General features: G+C 40.9%; 1 protein-coding gene across 1 annotated transcript in view; it reads left to right on the top strand.

The window, feature by feature from the left end:
- The window catches only part of cyth3b (cytohesin 3b), a 35,051-nt gene that overhangs the window by 1,704 nt on the left and 6,700 nt on the right, over positions 1–26,647 (top strand). Inside the window, exons 2-9 of the mRNA XM_028600140.1 lie at positions 17,926–18,008; positions 18,586–18,650; positions 19,634–19,700; positions 19,866–19,984; positions 20,412–20,492; positions 21,266–21,378; positions 22,593–22,741; positions 24,280–24,391. Coding sequence (XP_028455941.1) covers positions 17,926–18,008; positions 18,586–18,650; positions 19,634–19,700; positions 19,866–19,984; positions 20,412–20,492; positions 21,266–21,378; positions 22,593–22,741; positions 24,280–24,391 — 789 coding nt within the window. The remainder of the gene's footprint in view (positions 1–17,925; positions 18,009–18,585; positions 18,651–19,633; positions 19,701–19,865; positions 19,985–20,411; positions 20,493–21,265; positions 21,379–22,592; positions 22,742–24,279; positions 24,392–26,647) is intronic.

The following is a 26,647-nucleotide window of genomic DNA, read 5'->3' as shown; positions in this document are numbered from 1 at the left end:
TGTTGTGTGGAGTAGCCAGACTCTTGGCGGAGGGTCTGACAAAGCGAGACTACTGAGCAAGTCGCCCAAACTGAATCTCTGTGATTGTTTTGCATCTGTTTGTGGTTGTTTTCTGCCTCTTTGTGGTTGCTTTGAGTTTCTTTGTGGTTGGTTTCCGTCTCCTTGTGGTCATTTTGCACCTCTGTGGTCGTTTTGCATTTCTTTGTTGTAATTTTTTGATTCCTTGTGGCCATTGTGTGCCCATTTATTGTTTGATTAGTCAATATCGACGACTCTGTGTGGACCCGCCAGACCTTCCTTCACAGCGCTGTGGAGATAGGTTTGGCAATGCAAGACTATTGTTTGATTGACTTAACAACAAGAAATTCTAACTGTAATGTCACTTTAAATAAAGAGGTTCTGTTGCAGGGGCTTCTGGGCCTGTAGCCTGTGGGCCTGTTTAGTAAGCCATCTATGATACTAACAACAACTACGTATCATCTTCTTACTCTGGTGGTGGGGGGGAGAGGGGCTGTGCCACCCCTTACCTCCCCTCTGGCAATGCCCCTGGTTCAGCAAACTCTGCTAAGCCTGTAATCATAAACTGAATCCTGCAGGTGAGAAACCCTTACTCATGTTGTCTCACCTCTGTAAGTCAGCTGTAATTACTGCCACATGCTCACTGCTTGCAGAACTGCAGGATGTGACTATTTGAGCATTGCGATGCATGGCATGCGGGCATAAAGCTGTCATTGTGCTCTGTGCCGCCAGCCTGGCCTCCAGTGGTGGCACACATCAGCACAGCCCCACAGACAGACATATGGTGCTGTGATGCCGACCATGGATAGTTGACAACAGCCGGGAGCATATAAACACACACACACACACACACACATATATTCATGGCTGCACACTGACACTCACACATATTAAATTTCTCCTTTTCTCTTATTACACTGTTTGCAGTGAAGATAGATGGATGGATCATGACGTAGAATTCTAACTGTGAGTGTGTGATTTACGAGACAGTCTGCTCTCTCATCTGGAATAAATAGTGTCCTGCATATATACTGCAGGAAAGAAAGGTTGCAAAGCTCCTGTTTTTTGTTTTGGTGTTTATTGTTGCGTTGAAAAGTTGGCAACATCATCCACAGATTGCTACTTTTTATTAGAACAACATAACACCCACGCAACCACACCTGAGCCCACAGCTGAGTTGGGCTCACTGGGGGTTAGCAAAACAAAGTAGTTGAGCGATCGTGCTGGCGAGGAACAGGTATGGATCTACTCAGCAAGTGGCAGGTTGGTTGACAAAGTTCAATATCTGACAGTCATTCCTCACGAAGGGACACACACACATTTTTCCAGGCCACAAGTCAAGTGAGAGGGAGTGAGGTGGACAGAGTGATACACCGAGGTGTAAGATGGAGAACAGACAGCAAGAAAGGCGTGAGAATGGAAAGAACGTGTGACCGCAAAAAGATTGTGGGTGAGACACAGTCATAGTAGCAATGATGGTGAGATGTCTGAGAGGGAATGATTGAGCGAGACAGGAGATGTGTGTGGAGGGGAAAAGGGGGGCGGGATGAAGCGCCCCACCAAAGTTGGAAAATGGCCAAAGAAGTATGGAATGCCACCAGCAAAAGACAGCAAGGGAGAATGGTGGTGAGATATTCTTACTGAATCGATTCTCCAGTGTGTTACAGGAGTTTCTCTCAATGAAAGTCCTTCTTTTCAATCATATTTAACTTACTGACCAACGAGCGGACTCCAGCCATCCATAACCTTCCATCAAACCAGGTCATACTTTTGATGGAGATTCAGTTTTCATTTTTTTTCCCTATCTTCTTCTCTATGTTTTTTTTTTCAGTTTCACCTCCTTGAAATCTTGTCTTTGTTGAAAAAAGAGATCTAGTCTTACTTACACATTACACATTACTTTACAACAGATTTATTTTGCCGTGCTACCGTCATGGCTCTATGGTTGGCATGTTGCTTGACTTACTGAATATAGACTACTGGATGGAATGCTATTATATTCTGTAGACTTTCACAGTCCACAGGGGATGAATCGTAATGATCGGAATGAAGGACTTTTTCTCTAGCGCCACCATGTGTTTGACATTTGTGGTTTTCATTGATATGTCCCAAAATGGATGGATTGTCATGAAATCAGGAATAATTGTGATAACTTTGGTGATCCTCAGTTTGCATCTAGTCTCATCATCAAGTAAAAATATGTCCATTACTTTGGTTTATAACCTGCAAAACTATTGACATCAGCAGTACTTTAAGTGCCACTTAGCGAATGCTATAGCATCCTGCTCACACGCTTAATTAAGATGGCGAACATGGTCTTATACAGCCTAAACATTAGCTTACTGCATTATAATTGTAAGCATGTTAGCATGCTGCCGCTAGCGTTTAGCTAAAAGCACTGCTGGGCCTATGTGCAGCATCACAGAGCTGCCTGTAGACTCCTGTTTGATTCTTTATTTTCCTGTATCTATTTTTCTCATATCAGTTACTTTTCTGCAACCACAGTTGGCCGTACTGCACAAGGCTTAGAGAAAACAGGTCCACACACAGTAATCCATCTGACACGCATGACAGTCAACAATACAATGCCTTCTGCCACAACATTTGCTCAATGGACAATAGGCCAACAAGAGCTCACAAAGCTTTGCTACAGTGTAGCTTACTGCAACACATTCTGGTTCTGCATGACTGACTTTGACAGTCCATCAAATGTACACCTACAGTATCTCTGCCTCCTCTGCTTCAGCGTAATCTTGGTTAGTTGGTGAGCTGTGTGCACATTGTCAATGGAGACTTCATGAGTGATGTCCATATGGTATGAATCAGAGCATATATGCTAGACGCTGGCTTCACAGACCGCCTTATGACGGCTTGCGAGTTTGGCTACAGACCGCTCTATTTACACACTGTGAAAACCAGTCATTTAATCATGGCAGTTCAGTGTGTGAGTGTGTGTGTTAGTGTGTGGTCTGTGGGGTTACGGCACACTGCAGCCCAACCCAGGCGAGGAGAGACGAACACAACGAGCTGGGCTTTGAAATCTCTGTGCCATTCATCTGCCAGCCGCAGGACAGTGCCAGCAGCTTCCTGCTACATTCAGGATTTGTGATTTTGTCTTTAGTAGATTTGCAGCTGCTGTCAGGTGGCTAAGAGAGGAGCGTCCTGAAGTCTTCATGGAGCTTAGGAACAAATCAGGCTTTAATAGTACACACCTCTTCAGACTGAATATCTTCCCTGTCCATATTTTAACTCTTTTAAGAGAGGTATTTTTAAGAGAAGTGTTTTTAAGAGAGGTTACAGTTCACCTGTACTGCAGATACCTACAGAGAACTGTGGCCGTGGATGTTTACTTCAAGCCAGAGTAGGCTCAGGCAGGCAGTAAGGATCTGTATGAACCCTGTGTGATGGTAAAGGACCTGAGGGCCCGGCAGGATGTTAGGGAGTACTAGAGGGACGGTGCAGGATAGGCCCTATTCTGTCCTAGTTACCTCCACACAAAATGTCTGGTGACTTAGAGTGGAGGGTAATTCATATAGCACTGGCACTGACAAGGTTTTAGTATCATTTTCAATGTTTGAAATGTTAAATTCAGGAAACAATTGTGTTAAATGTTACATTTTGGGGGTTAAATTTCAACAGGGTTTGTACCTGACACTTAACTTGCTGTAAAATCACAACTTTTTTTGTATGGATTTAACAAGACATAACGTGTGCTAGTAGGTAGATTTTCCCTAAATTGTCAAACTATTCCTTTAAGATGCAACTTTATTTTTGCCAACTTTATTTTTGTGTGTGTAACTCATCTCTGTCAAATAATGTGTTTTCTCTGTCTCACACTGTCATACATTAGCAGGTCACCACGGCTCAGTAACTGCTGTGAGAAGCTGATGGGAAGATAAAAAAATACTTCTGGCTTCTGTATGTGGCTCAACGGTACTGTGTGTGTGTTTCATCTTTGAAAAAAAGGTCAGTGAACACAGAGAGCCCTTGTTGAGTTTGGCTTCCCTGAATATCAGATAGCACATTACATTTACCCATGACATCCCCTTAGTGGTTTAAGTTGGACTCAACAGACATTAGGTCAGACTGATCCACGTGGAAGTCAACTTTCTGGATTTGGACATGAGCAACTTGCATGAATAAAAAGCTGAGTTTAAAGTGAATATGAAGCGTGTGTGCAAATCCTCTATGACCTCCACTCTGTTTTCTCTACCTTATAAAAAAGGGTTTGAAGTTCTCTTATAAGTGGCCATGACGCTGATGGCAAGACTTGTTTGGAGGAGAGGAAAAACACGTTTTTTTAAAAAGAAAGTATCCAGTTTCCTCTTCATCTAACAGACAGCTCTGTGCAGTAAGGGTCTACTGCTTAACAAAGTCCCAGACTGGGATCTGTCTTTGTCACATTAAGACCATCAAGGGGCTCGTGGAGGGGAGACGTGAGGCAAATCGAGCCATTTTTCTCCTCTTTGGAAAGAAAAATCAGAGCATGCAAAAAGGTCCCAGGAGTCTGAAGTCATGTGCTGAAGTGAATTTCTGGCAAAGAACGTCCTGCTCCATTTGGGCCTTTGTGGGAGTTCATGGCTTCCATTAAAGTGTGTGTGTGTTGTCTGTCGGAAAGGGAAGAGAAGGCCGAGCAGAGTGGACAGGAAAAGGGAGGGTTGGAACAATTATGTAAGATTATTTGACCTGCTGAAGATGCAGGAAAAAGGTGTATCCCCCTCTGACTGTACATCCAGTGCTTCATACTCTGGAAACACAACACACTCTCCCACAGTCTGTAGTTTACTCTGATTCAGGCCAAAAAAAACGCTCTTACTCTAGTGACCCTTTGTATTCAGCTCTGCAGTCCACTCTACTCTTGTACATCTCTGCTCTGTCCCAGCGTGTTTGTATTTGTGTGTGTGTGTGTGTGCACGCGCGCGCACACAGCCCTCTTGTCTCAATCCCTGGGGATACTCCAATACTCCTGCTTGTAAGAATGGATTTGTAACACTTGGACTTACTCATGGAGGTCACTGTGACAGTAAACTACTACAGCACATCTTCAGTCTTTGCTAGTTTTCTTTTGTTTGTTTTTTTGCAAAATGGGCATGTTTCCACCATCTACCCCACTCCATTTTTTGCTGTAAGATGCTGCTGCATCATGCAAAATTCATTCTTCTTTAATAGGGAGAGAGGATGAGCTGTGACTGTGCCGTTGGTGCTGTAAAGAATGCTGAGGTTGTTGCAGTTGTAGTCTTTCCTTTTCCCCATCATTGGCTCTGTGCTATTCAGAGTGGCAGCGGTGTTCTGTTTGTCACCGGGAAAGGCTACAAAGAGCACAGCAGGATGACCATGTGACACATGGTGCTCTTGAGCAACCTGTCAGTGTGTATATACACGTGTGTGTGTGTGTGTGTGTGTGTGTGTGTGTGTGTGTGTGTGTGTACACACGTATGTGTGTTTGTTGGTTTGTATATGTTTAGGTGAGAGAAATGGAAGCGATGGAGGCGTGCTGCAGTGGCACAGTTTCAAAGAGATACTGATAGGGAAGCGGATGCTGCGTTGGGATTCTCAAAGTAGGTTAGTGGTGCAAGGCTCAGCCCAGCTGTGTATACCTCATGCTTCTCTCCTTCCACTGTTTCACTTGTGGAGGTATGTGTGTGTGTGTGTGTGTGTGTGTGTGTGCATCTCTTCATATGGTGTGCACACAGAGGATTAGTGTGGGCTGCGAGCCCTCTCCATGCTGAGATAAATAGAGGAGATCAAGTGGGGAGGGATATGGATGACAGTTAGTGGATTATAGGTCATGTGCTCAGGCTGCTCTCTGTCACTTTCTTAAAACAGACACACAGACACACACACACACACACACACACACACACACACACACACACACACACACACACACACACACACACTGTGTATATTAACAGGACTCAATCATAACAGAAAAGCTGCCCTGAAAGGAAAAGAAGTGCAGAAAAAGAGATATCCACCATTCTGTTTTTCTATTCTGTCAAGTGATTTATAGTCTGTTGTGTCACCAGGATTTTCTTCTCCTTACTCCTCAGTATTTTTAGGCTCTTTTCCTTCGCCCTGACCCTTGAATTGTTAAATTGTTTTCGGATGTAGGACAGCTATTGTTGCTTTAGTGAGGACTGTGAAATATAAAACGATTGGCCTCAATAGAGCAGGTCAGGGTGACGGGCTCCAGAATTGTCCGCAACGGCATTGATAACCAGGTCTTTCTACAGGGACAACAGCTCGACCACTTGAAGTGTTGTCACCCACCCCCTATTGCTATAAACACACACCCACACACGCACGCAGACACACATGCACGCACGCACGCACGCACGCACGCACACACACATGCACGCACACACGCACGCACGCACACACGCACGCACACACACACACACACACACACACAAACACTTTCTCTTCTTGTCTCAAAACTCATGATACGTCAATGTCAGCGCTTCAAAAAATGATGATTGTGTGTGATTGATAACCTGATCTGGCTTGAGTGGGTCATGACCAATGTGACACATAGACACACAGACACACACACACACTCACAACACACACACACACACACACACACACACACACGCACACACAGTGGCCTGAGGGTATCTCAAAGGGCGATTGTGATTTACAGTGGCTATCAGGCACAGGTTCCTTTACACATGTATTTAATCTCTTTGTTGACCTCTGTCATGCTAAATTTCTGTCATGCAGTGAGCACATGCATTACAGCCAACCTTGAAAAGGCTTTGTAGTATTTTTGTCATTGTCTCTTGATAATGAAATGTGACCAGAGGAACATGACCATCATTAATCTCGTTGTAAATGGATTTATACTTAGGGGACACAGGACATATTTAAGCAAAACTATCATGTTTTCTTAACCTTAATCAGAGTGTTTTGGGATGCTGAATGTGAAACCTGATGACTATTGTCGAAGTACTGTGCTTTGTATCCCCACCATCCACCCTAAACACTTCCCGCAACAGTAGTATTTATTTTATAGGAGAATTTGACTATTAATACCACAAATGGCTCCGCCAACAAGGTCATCACTGATGTTTTTATCTTACTTTCATCTACTCCTCTAGGAAAAACAAAGTCTGCTCCTCTGTAGAGATGATGCAAGAATCAGCTGATGTTTACTTCTAATCAGTGTTCAACTTGTGAGATTTAAGATGAAAGGCTACAGAGGCTCATAATCTGGAAAACCCCTTTACACAGAACCTGGGAAAGAGTGATGGTCTGACCTGAACCGCCCACATATTTCGGTTATAAAGGAATCCTGGCTCAGGTTTTAATGCTGTCATGAACTCTCTCTCCTCCTCCTCATCCGCCTCCTCTTCTTCCTGCTGTCTTGAAATAACAAAAGCAGAAGTGGAGTCCTACTTGGCAGCCGGATCGTCTCTCGCCTCTCTCTCTGTCTGTCGTCTAGCTCTGCTCTACTCTTTCCCAGACTTTAAGGCCTAAACCCAATATAAACAGCCTGTGTTGCTGCCTCATCTGTAGTCTTTATTTCTCTGTCTTCAAGTTCTGTGTGTCAGGGCCTCCATACCAGACTGTAGGCAGGTGAGACACTACAGTTATTTCCTGAGTCACAGGACTGTTGGGGTCCTTACTGAGGCTGTGCTAAGAGTTTCTGGAGGACTTGTATGTCTTGACAGAGTAAACCACCTCACACCTGAGTAACCTTGTTTACTCACCCCATATATTAAGTAGTAGTTAAGTAAAAGTCCTGCATTAAACATTTTAGTAAAAGTACAAAAGCATAAGCATCAAAACATACTTTAAATAAAAAAAAAAAATTTTAATTATTTTTTAACATTAATATGTGTTCCCCCAGCCTGACTATGGTCCCCCAGTGGCTAGAAATGGCGATAGGTGTAAACCGCGCCTTGGGTATCCTGCTCTGCCTTTGAGAAAATGAAAGCTCAGATTGGCCGATCTGGAATCTTCTCCTTATGAGGTCATAAGGAGCAAGTTTACCTCCCCTTTCTCTGCTTTGCCCGCCCAGAGAATCTGACCCACCCATGATAGAGAGAGACATCATGGCTTTCAAACGAGCAAAGTGGCTGTTGGTCAAGGCCACACCCCAGATACAGTATTAGGAGACCACTGAGGCCTATATAAAAGCATCCAAAAAGCACCATGTCATGGGACCTTTAAGCATCAAAGGTAAAAGTAATTTTAGAATAATATATATTATATTATTGGATTATAGTTTGGGAACCACTGTTGTAAACGACAAGGCGAGTGGTGAGTCTTGTGATCAGTCGTGCATGCTGGTAGGGGAAGGTGACATTGTGTGGAGAGCTGATATTATTAAAGAAATAGGGAGCATTGCTGTCATCTCAACAGATCTGACAGAAAATTCTTCAGGGCTTAGTTTGGCGGCCATATACAGGTTTAGTATTGTGTGGCTGAATCATTGGTCAATTAGGAAAGCTCTTGTCTAGACAGAGTGTGAGATTGAAGGACATTATGTACAACAAGATCAAGAGACAAAACCAAGCAATAAGGTTTTATCACTGTCAACCAACAGATCCTATCGTTTGAATGGCAGGCTGCCAAGATCACCATCTTCTTTTCAAAATTTCTCCGCTCTTCCTTTGGGAAAAAAGCAAAAAACGTAGCAGGATGTAGACTAGGTGATGAGATAAGAAAAGGTCTCATTTTCTGCAGTTGATGGATTGCTGAAAGACAGACAGACACATGGGCTGATCGTTTATCATTTGAAAAACATGCAAAGCTGTGTAAGAAAAAATAAGCATTTAGTAAGAATGAGGCAGTACTTTTCTGTAGAGGAAATGACGTGTGTGGTAAGATCAACAATCATAATGAAAGACTCGCAGTCAAGCTCGTAATTAAGCAAAGATAAAGATCAAGGAATCCTGCTGTCAAAACCACTTTGTCTGAGGATTCTGACATATGATGGCCCAAAAATAAACCAATCAGAAGCTGTTTTTCAAATTCAAAGGCAAGGGGAAGCGTTTCTTTCAAAGTGAAATTTGGCAAACGCAGTACTTGTTCATGAATAAGTGACTGTGACTAGTGGGTTCTTCAAGGGATTGTGTTATAGGGTGTTTGAGGCTTTGAAGAATCAAACGGCTGTGTTGTGTTTGATGTAACCTCTGATTTTTCGTTGTAATCTAATTTTCATAAAGGGAATGCTGTGGATGTCTCTTGATGAGAACTGACAACAAGTGACTGCTGAAGACTTGGAGAACATTCTGTAACTTCTTTAGGCCAACAAACATTTTTAGGCCTTTCTGGGGGCAGTGTGTGACAAAAGTGCACATACACTACATTACATTACAACAAGTGTTGCATCCAAGGACAACAGTGTGGTTTTCACATCACATGTGTTTACAAGTATGAAAGACATAGCAGCTCCTTCTTGAAAAGACACATGGGAAGTTGTTGTTGTCTTTATTTCTGCAAATGATGGTGAAACTTTTCAACCTCTTTTGTTTTTAACCATGCTAGCTGTCGGTCTGTCAAACACTTTGATCCAAACTGTTATATCTCAACAACTATCGGACAGATTGCCATGAAATTTGGTTCAGTTATCCATAGTTCCCAGATGATGAAGACTGTGGTGATTATTTGACTTTTTCTTTAGCGCCACCAGCAGGTCAGAGGTTTCACATAAATAACTGAAAAACTAATTGCATTCCCATCACCCTCAGCTGTAGTTTTAGTGTTTAGCAAATTAGCAAATGTTAGCATGCTAAGATGCTAAACTACAATTTTTTTTTTTTTTTTTTCGATTGCTAAACGACAGTGGGCACAGCTGGAGCTACATGTGCAAAACTCTAACTACAGTCTGCACAGCAGCAGTTCATGTGGACCAAACTCTAGTTTGTTTTTCATTGCTTGAACACAGTTTTCAAAACTCTACACACTTATCTCATGACTTTAACCACAATCTGCACAACACTGTGGATTCACAGCACTTTGTTCAAATGCTAACACACTGCTGTCAAAACTGTTAACCACACATTCAAAACAGAATAGATTTTGGCTATAAAGAAACAGCAAATAAGAATGAATCAATTACTGTATACACACTGTTCGAGAGAACCAGTAAACATGTAAAAGAGCAAAGATACCAAGGTAAGATGTCTGAGTTTACATACACAGCTATAAAACAACTTGAAAAACACTGCATTTACTATATTAAAACTGTGACTTACTGTTTTACAGAAAGTAATGGAGGTGGAAGTAATGGAAACACCACATTCATTTGTATTTAGAGATGATGCAGGTGCATGGCAAGATAAGGACGTCCAATGTTCTTTGTTATTATGTACCTTATATAAACTACTACAGGCAAAATAAAATTATATATCTGTTGAAGCAAACTGCTGATTTTCATTCCTTTTTCTTTCGTACAAAAACTGGTATGTTATAAAATAAAAATGTAATTTCCCTTTTTTCTTTAAAGAAACTATTGATTAGTGTGAAGTCACTTAAATTATTTAAACTGTAAAGATTAAAAGTTTGTAATTTGTGTATTGGTGTTTGATGCTAGTGTTTGTACTCTCAGTGTGTTCTGAGTGTGACGGTGTGTGTTATCTCAGTGAGGCTTGTTCATAGTGTTTGGCTGCACTGAGCCTGTTTTGAGACGTGTGTGAAGAGTTGTGTTGCTTGGAATGAGTTTTGCAGGTGATGTGAACTGTTTAGTTCAGTCGACTGTTGGTAATGCAGACTGTAGTTAGAGTTTTGCACATGGGGCTTCAGTTGTGACCGCTGTCGTTTAGCAATCGAAAAAAACTGTAAGATGATGAACATGGTAAACATTATATCTGTTGAACATCTGTATGTTAGCATTTTCATTCCGAGCATTGAAGCATGCTGCCGCTTTGTACAGCCTCAGCTGGTGGAATCGCAGGCAAGGGTGGTCATCATTAACCAGAGCACCCAAGGTTTTCATTTGGGAGTGAATTGAAGCGTGCTGTTGCTTAGTTTGGCTGGTCATGAAATTCCATTGTGGACATTTGATTTACTGACAAAATAAATTCGTAAATCATAATTCTTTTATGTGTTTGTAAGATCAGTATTATCAAAGCCAGGATCATGAGGCAAATGGGAAACTAGCCCGGAACTAGACACACTAGACTTAACATAATGGATGAGATCTGTGTTCCTTAGTGATTAGAGCAGAAACACACAGCAAATAAGTCTTTTAAAAAACTAACTTGCAGTTCAGCATATGTAGTTTGATGCACTGTATTTGTGGACAAAGTCTGACTCAGTACTTATACTAAAAAGGCACAATCATATTTGTAAATCTAATGTTTGCAATAGTGGCTAATGAAACCTAAGCACTATGGACTGGAGTGACTGCTACTCCAGCCTCATAAAAGTTGTAGCTTATGTTCTTAAGGTGAGTGGATTGTGTTTAAACAAGTGCAACCTGCTGTTGTGGCTGCACCCTCAGCGCTGCTGATCTGATGTGAAATGAAGGCAAAAACCCCATCATCAGCGTAAAAAATAGCCAGAAGCCTTTGTGAAGCAAAGATGGGTCTTTTGGTAGTTTTAGGGCTAATGATGGGTAAGTGATCTTCAGGTGATTTTCAGCTCTGTGTGTGTCTGAAGAAAAACAAAGTGAGTTGAAGCAGAAGAACAAAGTGTAAGAGTTAAAAAAAATGCAGAAGTTGATAAAATGAGACTAGAGGAGGTGTATGGAGAGCTGGTTGGACCAGGCTGGGTGGTTGCAGAAGGCGGAATGTGGGCTATTTTCATACCATTACTGTCATCTGTCAAGAGGCAGGAACTGTCAAAGTGTGTGTGTGTGTGTGTGTGTGTGTGTGTGTGTGTGTGTGTGTGTGTGTGTGTGTGTGTGTGTGTGTGTGTGTGCGTGCTTGGTGTGTAAGTGTGTGTCTTTGCATGCTTGAAAGCTGTGAGTAGGAGTAACGTTGAGATGGGAAAACAATTACTACACACCTACCAGCCACAATTGCAAGAGTACACTAGCTGGAAACAAGCTGCTAAAAGCTCTTACAACAGGCAGCTACAGTACTGACACTTACAGTACTGACCATCATAAGGACACAGACACCTCTGCTGATGGCATGTCAGTCATCATGGCAACTGGAGAGAGGAAAAGGTGATGTGGTATGTATTTTATGCAGGAAATAAAAACGAAGGATTCGTCTTGTGAAAGTGTTATGTTGTATCAGATATAGGTGTCTTATTTACCTGCAAATGTGAACATGAGCCCTTTGGAGTTTTGTTTGTCAGTGTGTAACACACGTACCCAGCTCTTTTACATCACTCTTAACTCAGCTGGGTTGCAAAAATATGCAACAACCACACCATAATCTAGTGCTGTGAACTCATGTAAGTGCTCTCTAATTAGCCTGCGGTGGGAAGGGCAGCGTCTACCCTCGGCATGCTTACGCGGTTGCTATTGTTACGAGAAGACCAGCCCAGCAGCCGTAATAACGGCAGACATCCCCTCCATTGTTACACATCAAGCCTAGTGAAAATCAGGAAGCATTTTACTTTGGCAGGGATTATCACTCTCAAAAGGACAATACAGGTTTGGTTAAGTGTTTAGCAAAGGAGTTGATGAGTTTTAGTTTGATTGACGGCCTCTAAAGGTTAAAAAGATTTTACTGGTGGTTGTAAATTTTGGCTAATTAGCTACATATCCTGAATAAATGCTCGAACTATTAACAATCTGGCTGTTGGACAGACAAGAGTAGTATATCTTTCACATGTTGCGGCTGATGCATTCTTGTCTGAGATTTAAATAAAAGCGCAACATAGCTGTAAAACAGACCGTATTTTACTTTGCTTTACGTTCAAAGTAGAATTGCACAAATGAATGCATGCTTTCTTATATCCGTCAACATTTTTGAGAAGTGGGCATATTATTTGAATGAAACATTATTGGAACCCACGTTGACATAGTTTTATGACTCTCCAAGTTGAGCATTCAGCAAACATAACCCAATACAACTGGGGTATCAGCATGCAAAACCATCCTCTCCACTGACCTTGATGCCAAGGATATTGGAAAGGCTTGACTGTCAAAGGCGTTTAGTCATTTGACTAAACGCGTTTAGTCATCAATAAAGGCCCGTCGGTCACGTGAATCAGATCCCAATCTCTCCATTATCTCCAGAAGCTTTAGACAGTAAACTGTATCAACTGAGGTCTTCCTGTCTGGACTTTGGACTGGAGTGAGGAACCGGGCAGTAATGTATTATTCAAGAGCCTGAGTCGTTTTCAGTTGATTGAGGTCTAAAGTTTCATCCACAGATCAGGCAGCAGGTCTAACATGTGGAGCAGCACTTCTGCTGACACCATGCTAAAGTATAAAGTATTAATAGTTGTGTTTATGTACAGTAACTGAGACAGTGATCAGTGTCTCCAACAAAGAACGTCATTGAGCTGGAACAACTTCTGTTATTGGTGGCATGAATAATTTGCATGTGATGCGTTTTCCTTTTTATTAACCCTATGACTGTCTAGAGCATGGGCTAGTTTCAGACAGATATAATGGAGTCATGAGATTCTACCACTAATAATATACCAACTGTAATCTTAACCGACAATGACCTGGATTCTGTAAGACTAAAGAGTGATCAACTTTTCCTACTTTGTGAAAATGTTTGCATTTTAATACTTTGATAATTCAGATTTCAGTCCTGGTTGATCAGAAGCTGTGTTTTTCTACTAATGGTAACTCATGTCTCTGTTTACAGTTTTTAAAGAAAAAAGTTAATAATTAGCTTTTTTTATAACATGCTGTGAGCAACCTTAGCTGCCTTAGCTGCACATTGAGCCTTGCTGAACTTGGCTCCTGACCTTTCATCTAACCCCAGGAGGTGGTGTTGACCCGGCTGGTTATGGTTGACCAGGAGAATAGAGCTAAAAGTGATTGTGAGATTTGAAAGAGGAAGTTACAACCTCAATGACCTTTCCTTTAAAACATTCTGGACCACGTGTCTGTCGGAGAAAACTTGAGCACAGTGGCAGTTACTCATCCATGCATGCCTTAAGAGCAATGGTAGGGAGGGGGGGGGGGAGGCTAAGCATGCAAGTTTGAACTATTATGATGATGTATTGATTGTAACTGGAACAGCAGCCCCCTAAATTATAATATGAAAAGGCTGAGTGGTGCTGCATTGGTAATCTATGTGGCTGTGCTTGGGGTTAAGCATGGAGTGTTTATATATAACCTAATATGGATTTTTTTCATCGGGAGGGCTGCTCTCTATGGGAATATGCACACATAAACACACACTCACAGATTCCTAGACTTTCATGCATAATGCATCATATGTCCAGTCTCGGCTGTACAGTAGTAGTTGTCCTCACAGTGATATCAGATTACTCTGCATTTTCCTCATGCTACGAAATACACACAGCGGGGGAATAGTTACCCCAAACAAATTCAGTCTCCTCAGACAATTTGTCCCATTCCAGCCAGAGTAGGAGGGATGGAGGAGTTCTTTTTGCACATTACAGACGTAAGTTGCCTGCAGGGTCTCTTTGCTCCACAATTACTTCTTTATAAGGCTGTTTAAATGAAGGCAAAGAAACAAGTTAACGGAGGCAGAGAGTGTGAAGATGTCTGGTGTGCTGTTCTGTTCATACATCACTCTTGAGTTTCTCCCTTTCTTTGCTGTTTGGCATTGAGAGCATCCTTTTGTTTTAAAACTTTTCTCTCTTTTTATCCTCTTCAACCCCACAGAACGTTCACTGGGGGTCAATTATTACAATCTTATGTTGCATGGACAACCAAAAAACGAGCAAAGCCAGCAGAAATCTATTAGACATTTGTGTTAAGATGCTAAGTTTCCAAAAATGGGCACCTCCATCTGCTGAGGAATATCGTGTGTTATGATTGAAAGCTCCAAAACAGATTCCAAATGGACCTCGTAGTGAGATTGTTTTTGTCAGCTACTCTCGAAGGTCGAAAACTTCTCTCAGGTCGAAAACTTCTCTCAAGTCGAAAACTTCTCTCAGGTCGAAAACTTCTCTCAGGTCGAAAACTTCTCTCAGGTCGAAAACTTCTCTCAGGTCGAAACTGTATCAGTCAAAAAACTTTTTCATCTTGTCTCTGGATGTTTATGAAGTAGATCCGTAAGGCTACAGGATACTCATACTTTTTTGCTCAAGTTGAAACATTTGCTTCATGCCGCTCCATTGCACACTTTGTTTCAGAAAAATACAAATAAATGAAGGGAAAACAAAATCCTTTACAGAGAACCAATTCATCCACCCACACAGTCCCCAACAACCTCCCTCCCACTTTTATTGCCACTTGACAAAAATTACAGTCTATACTTAACAATTTCAGTCTTACAGTTTACAATAAATATAGGATTCCATTAAATCAGCATCAGCTGTCTTACTGCCATTAAGGACATTTACAATCAACATTTCTATCACAAAGGACTTCTTTATTGCAATAAAGCCAGTAAAATAACCTTTTTTATATACTGTATATCTTGACCAATTAGGGTGAGTTATCATTCAGCTGTACAATGCTTGGTAGACTTGGTATGTATACTCCATTAGTGTCTTTTTAAGTTTCATATGTCTTTTAAAAATTAGTTCTCTTTCTCTCTCCTCTGCCTTTCTTCTTTTGTTTCATCTTGTAGAAGTTGGAAGATACTGTGTGAGCATCATTGTGGGAGAGAGAAGTGATCACACAGCCATCTGGATCCCAGCTCTCTTGTCTGGCTGCTCGTCTGTGATAACATGAGCTCCGAGCCCTCAGAACATAATAACCTAATAGTCCATAGTCACTTTGTCTTACAGAGCAAGACTGAGGGGATGGAATGATTTAAAGGGTGTGAGAGAGAGATGCAGTAGATAGATAAGACAAGAGGAAATAACTTTACTATTATTTACAGTCAGAGGGGAAACATTGGGAGGGGGGCGTCTGAATTGCAAAGCTGCTTAGCGGTATGATTCGTTGGGGGATTTGAATGTGCTCTCACCCCCACTTCAAGCACGGGGGTGGAGGCGGACAAAGAGAAAGATAGAGGGGGTGTGTGTGTGTGTGTGTGTGTGTGTGTGTGTGTGTGTGTGTGTGTGTGTGTGTGTGTGTGTGTGTGTGTGTGTGTGTGTGTGTGAGAGAGAGAGAAACAGCGTAGGAGAAGCACAATCTAGTATAGCTCCATGTGAAAATGACCTAATTCCTGTCAGCCTGCTCTCAGATGCATTGCTCTTTTCTGATGTGTTGGAGAAGAGAGGGGGAGGTCCTCCTGAGGGATCTGGGGGGAGAGGTTGACGTGGCACGGTTAAATGAAAGATAAGGAGGTGGCTCCTGGGGACCCACAGTGTAGAATAAAATACATGTAATGTGTGTGAAGTGTAAATTCTGTATGCATGGTGTGTATATTGTGTACTCACCTGTGTATACAGTGTTTGTGTGCTCATGCTGTAAAACATGCATGTTGCGTGAGGTGCCGCTCTCTCTCTGCAGTGTTAATTACCCCAAATAAGTGCCCGACGAGAGTCGACTATCTGTAAGCCAATATATGAGGGTGCAGGACTCACCAGATGCTCAGTGGTCGGTGTGTGTGTGTGTGTGTGTGTGTGTGTGTGTGTGTGTGTGTGTGTGTGTGTGTGTGTGTGTGTGTGTGTTCGTGTGTGCGTATGTATGTGTGTGTGTGTGTGTCAAGCACAGCATGTTATTTGTGGAAGTGATCTGCTTTCCAACACGGATGTTTCTGTGGTTTTAATTTGGTTTGGAATTAAAATTCTCATGAGAAACTTTTTCCTCATATGTGCCTACAGTACTTCTAACACCTGCTATACAGTATATTATAAATGCATACAACTGTACTGTAAAGGTGCTGTATAAAGGTGGGAAGTGGCACTTTTTATATTAATTTATAAATAAATAAATTAGATATAAACAAACACAATACACATGAAAACAGAAGACAACAATATGGCTGCACAATTGTTACAGGAGTTGGTGGAGACCAAAAACAGAGTGAATATTGGACTTACAGTCACCAGGTAGCCAGAAACATGACTCGACATAGTGATATAATTGCTATGTAACTGCTGGATGTATAAATATGCAACTGTTTAATTCCCCATATCATCTTAAAAGGTGATAATATCTTAATGTTGTGTTCACAACTTGTTTTCCGCCTGTCCCAAATGCCTTCGCCCTATGGTTTCTGGCAGCCCTTTGTTCTGAATAAATAATGTCTGCCCATGAAAGTAACCAATGTCTTTGAGATGACATATGAGCCCTTGTCCAGTGAACAGAAAGCTGTCATTGCCTCTGCCAGACTTGTGAGATGATAGATTAAGCAAAGAATTTATAATTTTGGACAATTCTTACCTATAATATATATGATATAATCATGCTTACTACTTTCCAAAGAGAAAGCATTCCCAAACAATGTAATAATCTGTCCCAGTAGAAACATTAGTTTCTCAAAGACAGTTTAATGTTTTTTCAAACCCTGTTCCAATCACAGTATTGAAAGGTAGTATGTCCTTACTCCAAAGAGGATATAGTTCAAGAGTTCAACAATAGATTCTAGTTGTTTTTTACTGCTATGTTTGGTGATTGGATGAGCGGGTGAAGTCAACCTGCAGTGGGCAAAATATGCACAGACCAAAGACCTAAATGGTAAATAGATTTAAAAAAAAAAGAATGAATGTACTGAGTTCACATTTTACAAACATATCTGAGAGTGTATGAACTCCTCTCTGTTAGTGTATTAATTTAGGTCATGAGTAATGTCTTTAGGATGGATCATTGAACAGGTATGCCCTGCTTAATCCCTGTGACTCTGACTGGCTGGTCGGAAGGTGAATTAATTTAATCCATCCTTATAAACCTGCCCCTCCCTCTCTCGCTCACATATGCTCTTTCATTTTCCCTTCTCCCTGTATTTTCAGTACCTGAGGACCTGTCTTTGGAGGAAAGAGATGAGCTGTCGAACATACGACGCAGGAAAAAAGAGCTTCTGGATGATATTGAAGTGAGTAACGGCCTAACGCTTACTTTTTTTATTTGCTCAAGCAGCAGAAAGTTTTCGTAACTAGGGCTGGGCATTATGATCAAATTGGAAACTAATAAAATTAGTTATTGAAGTATTTATTCATTATTGAGTCTGAAGACTCTTATGATGTAGTGCTGAACAAAGTTACATATTGGCATTGAACAATAGTTTGTGATTTTGTCTATATATCAGAAAAGTAATCCTATCGAGCACTTCATGTCGCCTCCCAACTGTCCACTAATAAGGGCAGACATGTGTGTCCCTGTGTGATTTTATTAAGATTGTGTAATATTGATTTTAACCCATAGTTTTAATTATATCACACATCCCCAACTATAAGGAAACCCTAAAAGAAGAATGCCCTTTGCTATTAAATATTATGTACCTATCAAATTAGGAACCTCTGACAGTATTTACTTGTTCATTGAGAGCTACAGCTGGATCCATGTTGTCCTCCCCTGTCTTTTTTTTTTTAAATTAATTTCGAATAAATAAAACTCAAGTTCTAGTTTATGGAATAAGTAAATAAGTAATTTTTCTGTTTTCTTCTCTGCAGCGGCTGAAGTTTGAGATTGCAGAGGTAATGACTGAGATTGAGCAGCTAACCTGTGTAGGGGAGAGGTGAGTTTTTTTTTCTTCACTAATTAAAATAATTGTTTAAGGGCTGCAAGTAATGATTGTTTTTATTATCAATCTGCTGTTTATTCCCAGAGCCCAATATTACATATTCGGATTTCTTGTTGTGTCCAACAAACAGTCCAACATGAAATATGTTCAGTTTAAAATTATACAAAACATATTGACATTTAGAAAGCTGGTACCAGCAAATGTTTGCCATTTTGATGACTTCACATTGCTTATTTTGTCTGACAAACAGTCCAAAACCCAAAGAAAATAAATGTACACTGATAAAAGAAAAACACAGAGAAAATGAGCCCATCCTCCTATCAGTTGACTATTTGATTCATTGACTAATCGTTTCAGGACTAGTTCATTCTTTCTTTTTGCCTCCTCTGCTTTTCAAAGCCATTGAGCAATGTTGTCGCTCCTTCCATGAGCCTCACACCTGTCGGTGTGTGTGTGTATGTGTGTGTATATGTGTGTTAATCTCCCTTTGTTTGAGGAGTGAAGCGGGACAGTCCCTTGACTCAACATTAGCCAAACAGTCTGTATTTAGAGCCTTTCATTCGATTGGTTTGATGAGGTGAAGTGAGGCTGTGTGTGTGTGTGTGTGTGTGTGTGTGTGTGTGTGTGTGTGTGTGTGTGTGTCAGGTGCAGCTGGCAAAGGGGCTCGGGCTATTTTGGGCACACAGGAAGCATAGGGATCATGCATAGATACACATAAAGGTGGAGATTTCCCTTTGGACCACATGCAAAATGTTTTCAGAAAGAGTGACATCCAAATGGCTGCAGGAGGGATAACATTGTTTATGTACAAGTGCTTATATACACACTGTAACGGAGTAGTAAATAAACAAAGTCATGTTACATCCTGGATGGACCCATCCTATGCTTACCTACTGAACAAACACAGCATGCAGCCTGGGGACAACACCACACCCTTAACGTGATGGATGTGTCTGTGTTTTGTTTTTTTATTGCAGCAAAACCACGCAAAGAAACAAACAGATCGCCATGGGGAGGAAGAAATTCAACATGGACCCTAAAAAGGTCAGGCCTAGTCCTAAACCGATTGTTCAGAATCAATATCACATGATTAGATTGAGCATCTTGAATTACATTTTAAAATATCTCCAAGCCATCTATCAGGGCTATTAAAACAGCCCAAAACAGGTAACTGAAGTGTAAAAGTGCACTCTATTTTTTTTTTAACAGGGGATCCAGTTTCTTCTTGAGAACGATCTTCTCCAGAACACCCCAGAGGACATCGCACAGTTCCTCTACAAAGGCGAGGGTCTCAACAAAACAGTCATCGGGGACTACTTAGGGGAACGGTGAGCTTTCCAGTTTTCCCTCTGTTTTTCTTCCACCCCTCTTTTTCCTCTCCCCATTTCCTTCAGATCTGCACTGCATGTGCTCAGACGAGGGCATAAAGCTCCAGGAAATTGGTGGTCTGGATTTCTGGAGCAGAGCAGCGACGGGAGACGGGGCCAACTGAGTGTTCCTCATGTGGTTCCTATCGAAGGGAAATCAATGGGGATAGGACTGTCAAAACAACAGGGATTTTATCCTGCCTGCAAACACAGTGGCTTTCTGTCTGGAACTAGTGCTGTGACATGGCTGCATTTACTTTCCATGTTGACCCCCAAAACATATGAATTTGTCACTGTAGTGCATTTCCGAAATTAATCGTTTCTTTTGTATCTATTTGAATGGAAAGAGTGTAAATAGTTAAACATGTTTGACCCTGCTCTCCATCAGGGATGACTTTAACATCAAGGTCCTCCAGGCGTTTGTGGAGCTTCATGAGTTTGCAGACCTCAACCTTGTACAAGCCTTAAGGTGAGTGAACAACCAAATATAGTACTGTGTTAAAGAAATGCAAGGGTCTGGGTTGGCGTGGGAGTCTTCCTACAGGTGCTGGTGAGAAGTCGAAATATGGTCCAGGAAGTCCAGTTTGAAGAATTAACAAACCAATTACATAGTGGTTTATAATACTATGAGAAAGGAATTTTGGACACATTATTACAGTACAATTGTACGAGGTAAACTGTAGAATTATGTCATGCATGCTACAAAGTAATACACCAGGAATGAGCACTAGCATGAATTTGATTGAATCGGCCGATGCAACACCCTGATAAACGAGGCTGTGTCACAGCAAAAGTTTAGCCAGGTTCAACTTCTTTGCAGATGACCCTGTAATTGTTTTTGCTGGAGGCCTCAGCATTGGCATTATTTAAAATGAATTGGATGATGGTGTTTTTTTATTCAGTGCTAATGTTGGTCATAACACTGGATTATGCTGCATTCACGAAAGATTAATAAAAAACAAACACCTGAGAACTATTAGGGTTTGTAGTTTAGATTGAATATACAACCACTGCAATATTTTTTGGGGGGGCTTTTCCACCTTTAATTTTTGACAGGACAGGTAGAAGGGGAAGACATGTAGGAAATTGTCACAGGTCGGATTCAAACCCTGGACCTCTGCGTCAAGGCATAAACCTCTTAGTATATGTGCACCTGCTCTACCACCGTCCAACCCGGCCACAACCACTGTAATATTTTATGATCTGTCATTCACTTTTCTCTCTCTGTTCCTCATGATGTAGGCAGTTTCTGTGGAGCTTCAGACTTCCTGGCGAAGCCCAGAAGATTGATCGTATGATGGAGGCGTTTGCCTCCAGGTACTGCCAATGCAATCTTGGTGTTTTCCAGTCCACAGGTACCACACACACACACACACACACACACACACACACACACATATACACACTGCAGTAGACTTATGAGTCAGACTCAGCTAGACAGTCCAGGACAGATAATATGGACCAGCCAGACCACCTCAGCCTCAGATAAATGTCTGTCTTCCCCCAGCAGACATCTAGCATGTGGCAACGACCATGGAGATGTCTGCTTTTTCCGAAAAGCTAGAGAATATAGACACTTTCTGACTACATAGATATCTGCTTTCAGAGAATCATAACTTGACTGGAGCAACAGTCTGTTTCCTTTGCCGTTTTCCACCGTAGTTAGCAGCTTCCTCACCAATTGCAGTGCGCTCACTATTGGTGTCTTCAGCAGTGATAATGAAATCGATCATCGGTCAATGGTCATTAGTGCAATCTCAGCCCGTTGCACATCGTCTTCTGCTCCTGTGTTAACCAAGCGAGTGCTGAGGGGGACGCAGGTGACAGCTCAGGTCATGAATATTGATGTGGTGCAGTGGTGACACACCCAGACTTAGTTATGGGTCATCTCTCAGGACCGGTGCGCTCAGGGTCGTAAATTACAACGCAGAGGATGTTGACTGGGGCAGTTAGTGTGTGGATGGATGAGGTGGAGGATGGTTAGCAGGAGTTATGATGTGGATTTGTGCGTGCGTGCGTGCATGCGTGCGTGCGTGCGTGCGTGCGTGCGTGCGTGCGTGTATGTTCATGACTGCAGCCCTCCAAAGGCCTTGGAGGGCGCCACAATTCTGTGTGTCCCAGAATATAGGGCTCTTTGTTGATTAAACTCTCCTTTTTATTAGACTGAGTACTACATTTTTGTGAGAAAATCTGTTGATGGATTGCTGATGACAAATCATTTGTGCTGTCATTTCAGTAGCATTATAATAAATGAGTGAAATACTTTTCCACTGTACAGCCCACTGATACACTTTTAATAAGAGCTAAGTTTGAGTTTGACAATAGAATGTGAGGAAGAAAATGTTTGGAATTTAAATATAAGTGAAGGATCTCTTTGTATTACAATATCGATAATTTAAGATAGACCTAGTGACAAAAGATCAATCATTTTAATAATGTCCACACTAATCCATAAATTCTAAGCAAGGAAACGTTTCGAAAAGTTTTCTACACACACAGAGAGATGTGGGATTGTGCTGTATTTTATGTTTCCCCGTAACAAATATTGTATAATTAATTACCTCCACAGACACCTGCTATGTCCTATCATTTGCCATCATTATGCTGAACACAAGCCTGCACAATCCCAACGTCAGAGACAAGCCCCCCGTGGAGCGCTTTATCTCCATGAACAGAGGGATCAATGAGGGGGGAGACCTCCCAGAGGAGCTACTCAGGGTGAGAGCTATGACTTTATTAGTTCGTTAGGTTTGACAAATGTATCCAATGTAGTGTGCGCAGAAGAAGAAACCTAAAGGAATTTCTCCAGAGTCACGCATCACTAATTGAGATGTCGTAGCTCAGCAGAATTAGATCTTCCCCCTCAGGTACTGATTCTAATGATCTTGTGTAATCTTTCAAAGAAAAACACAAAAAAAGGAATACTGACTTTTTTTTTTACCAAAGTGCCCTTGGCTTCCTTTACGTAAGCTAAAAAAAGACACTTTGTTGAAGCTCCCGGAGTCATTGAAGTATGAATCAATGTCTCTCACTTTCTGACACCAAAATAGAATCTGTCAATGTCTTGTTTAATGCACCGATAATCTGAAGGCTGGATTGAGTGTTTTGAGACGGAGGTGTCTGGAAGTGTTACAGTTTTTTACAATCACTTTGCTACTAATTTCAGAACCTTGACGTCATTTTTCAAAACTCTAGACACAAAACTCAAAATGGTCATCACTTGTAACGCAGGCTGTCCAATGTTCAAAACATTGCATTGTGCATTCATATCTTTAAAGAGATCTTGCACTTGCACAATCATTGGTTCAAAAAACTGATTGTGAAATACCATTGAAACTTTACTTTAGATCACCCACACACAAGCTACCCATAGTTTCACTGTGTCATTGTTCAAAACAAAGAAGTGATTACTGTACTTCTACATCTTCATCAACTCTGTCTTGTGGATTTGGCAACAGGTTCTCATCTACATTGCAATTAGCCAAACTTCTTGGAAAAAACCTTTGGGCATGGCGAACAATGTGGTATGAGTATATATGTATATATACAGTATATATAAAGTATATATCTCAATCATCAGTAACAAGTTGGCAGACTTGGACAAGCAATTCCAAGGGCCTGCATGCATACAGTGCAGTACTGTCAATACTGTAAATAGTCTCAAAGGTGGTACATGGGACTATAGAAACAGTGTCTGGTAAACAGTAATACATTACAGTAAAGAATGATGATGAAATATTACATCCATATACAATGTAGTCTAATGGGTTCATGCTCCACGCTAATTGGTGACAATGAATCTCCTTATCTTGAAACGTTCATGATCTAAACATGGAATATTGTTTGTATGTTTCCTTACAACTATGCATTAAGAGTAATGCAACAGTTATTTATCATTTTGAGCAGTTGTATCAATTGATAGTTAGATGATTGTAATGAAATGAACAGACAATCATCTGAAATGTAATGTGTGAATTGCTTTTTGAAATAGTAGTACTTTGATGTTGTTGTGTCATATTGAACAGGTGATCTTTGTTAAATGAACAAATGATCTCAGGGTTTATGTGTATTGTATCCAAGCAATTGAAACAAGTGTTAGAGTTTTGACATTTTTTTTATTTTGATCATTGGTTGTGAGTTTTGTGAAAAATGACGTCAAGGTTCTGAAATTAGTCACAAAGGGATTTTAAAAAACTGTAATGTGAACATTTCTGTTCCATAATCTTCCTCTCTTTTTGGTTTCTTTCTCCGTTCAGAATCTATATGACAGCATCAAGAGTGAACCCTTTAAGATCCCAGAGGATGATGGGAATGACCTGACGCACACATTCTTCAACCCAGACAGAGAGGGCTGGCTGCTTAAATTAGGTTAGTGTGCGCGCGTGTGTGTGTGTGCGTGCGTGCGTGCGTGAGTGCGTGCGTGCGTGTGTCTCCGCACATCCCCCCTGCATGCAAGACATCCTGGATGATTTGATTTGGTTACTCTCCTACTCATCCTCACTACAACTATGGCTTTATTCTCACAGTCGAGAAAGACTTTTAGGACAGAGTGAGGTTAATGTCACTCATGCTCTCACACTTGATGAGGTGATGTATCATGTTTTAGACTCAGTGAACTGAAAACAGATCATCACTGGTAACATTTTGTGTAGCAGATAAAGGTTTAATATGTTGAAACAAATGCTGAAAAATGCTATTAAACTTTCATCTTAAAGTCAAGATGCATATGTGCGTGTGCAGAGTTATGTCACATGAAACCAGATATATGCAAACATGCTCTTTTTGTCGCAAAGGTTCACAATAAATGTTCAAATGAGAAAAACATATAAACATACAGAAATAAAGTCATGTTGCCAATGTAAGTAAAAATAATAACATTGATCAAAGTAGTTAATTGAAAGTAAGTGTATTAATGATCTCATCGTAGACTGAAGAAAAGTTATTATTATTAGATTCTGTCCCCTAACTTCGTAGGAGCTTAGTTACTGTATAAATGGTATGTTGGTTTACTTTGATTTCTGAAGTTTATATTGTGTACTTGAGCTGTACACTACACTGTGGTAAATTATATCTTAATAAATATATATATTTTGGACAGCTGCAAAATTTTCAACATCTCTAGAACAGTTATTATTATTGTATTATTGTTTACAACACTTTAACTATTATTTTTAATATTTATATGTGTAACCTTTAAGTTGCTTATTCTTGTCCCCTTGCCTCAGAGTCATTTTAGTCCCTATCTGCCATTGTTTTAAAGTGACAGATACAGTATGAGTGTAACAGTAACACAGAGTAGAGAGTCTAATGTGAACCTACAAGAAAGAGTGATGTTGGGTGTTTTACTGTCTTGCCATAATTAAAAAAGATATATCCATGAGGAACTGTAGCCCGAACACTACCCATCAACAAAACAGGGTTACATACATTTCATTTCCACCTCGCTTTACGTGTATGTATGGTCTGCACTATGCATAACGTGTGCACATTCTCACCACACACATCAGTTCTTCTAAAAAACATTTTACATTATGTGTGAAAAATTGTGCAGATATGTTTTTTTGTGTACATGGGCATCATTATCATCTTAATGTAGTTTAGGAAGGAACACACACTATATGTATTTGTTGTGTATGAGTTGTTGTTGTGTGTGTGTGTTGCGTGCTAGGAATTGGATGTGGTTGTATGTTTTCCTAATGAGGTAAAAGTTTATGCTCTTATTTCTTTTTTTTGCTTTCTCATTCCTGTTTGTTTACACATAGTTTTGCTCCTTTGCTCTGCAGTTCACACATTAAAGTCATTAATTCATTAATAAAAGTCCTTTTTTCAACACTTTTAATTTTTGTTAGAGGTTGATTTATTTCAACATAAAACTTTAATAGCCGGGTTACTGTTTGTCAAAGGTTAAAGGGCAAACACACTGCAGGTGATCAGTTTTATTACTATGTTCACACAAACATTCCTCTCCCTCTGTGTAACGTCTCTTTAGTCTCATCAAACTAGTGAGTATGAATGCAAATAGCCCCATTGTGGCTCAAAGACCTAACGTGATTATATTCTAGTGCTGTTCCTCCCTGGAGCCATTTCCCACACCAGTTCTCGCTATAATATTTCTAAATTAACGCTCTAAAAATAAACCCTGGAGGATGTAAAGGAATAAATGCCTTTTTTTTTTTTATCAAATCTCTCTACACTGAGCGGAAATGTGGCCAAGCTTATTCAATAGCCAGAGTTTATTGAAATGTAAGGAAACCCAGAGCTTTTGTAATTATGTGTGGCCCATATAGGGTCATGTGGGGCGCCACGAAAACAGGATGGAAATGCTGCAGCAAGAAGTGTTGTGACCGTAAGGGATGGTTAGTGTTGAGAGGAACTAATCAGGAATATTAGGTGAAAGCACACACACAGGAAATGATTATAAAGTGCTTGTGCTCAAGTGCACGTCTTGATTCATGTTTTGTGCAAGTGTGTGTGAGCTTAGGTTTGCATTCGAAGGTCTTTCTCATAGCCTGCATGCACACATCGTACATGTGTCTCCACAGAGCTTCCTCAGTGTCAGCAAGTGGTGTTTTCTTCCAACACTGCAGTCACTGCCAGAGGCTGAATTCCGCTTCAAATGTGTTG

The sequence above is a fragment of the Perca flavescens genome, chromosome 15 (assembly GCF_004354835.1).
Source record: "Perca flavescens isolate YP-PL-M2 chromosome 15, PFLA_1.0, whole genome shotgun sequence".
NCBI lineage: Eukaryota > Metazoa > Chordata > Actinopteri > Perciformes > Percidae > Perca > Perca flavescens.
This window is presented reverse-complemented; position numbering and strand designations above follow the sequence as displayed.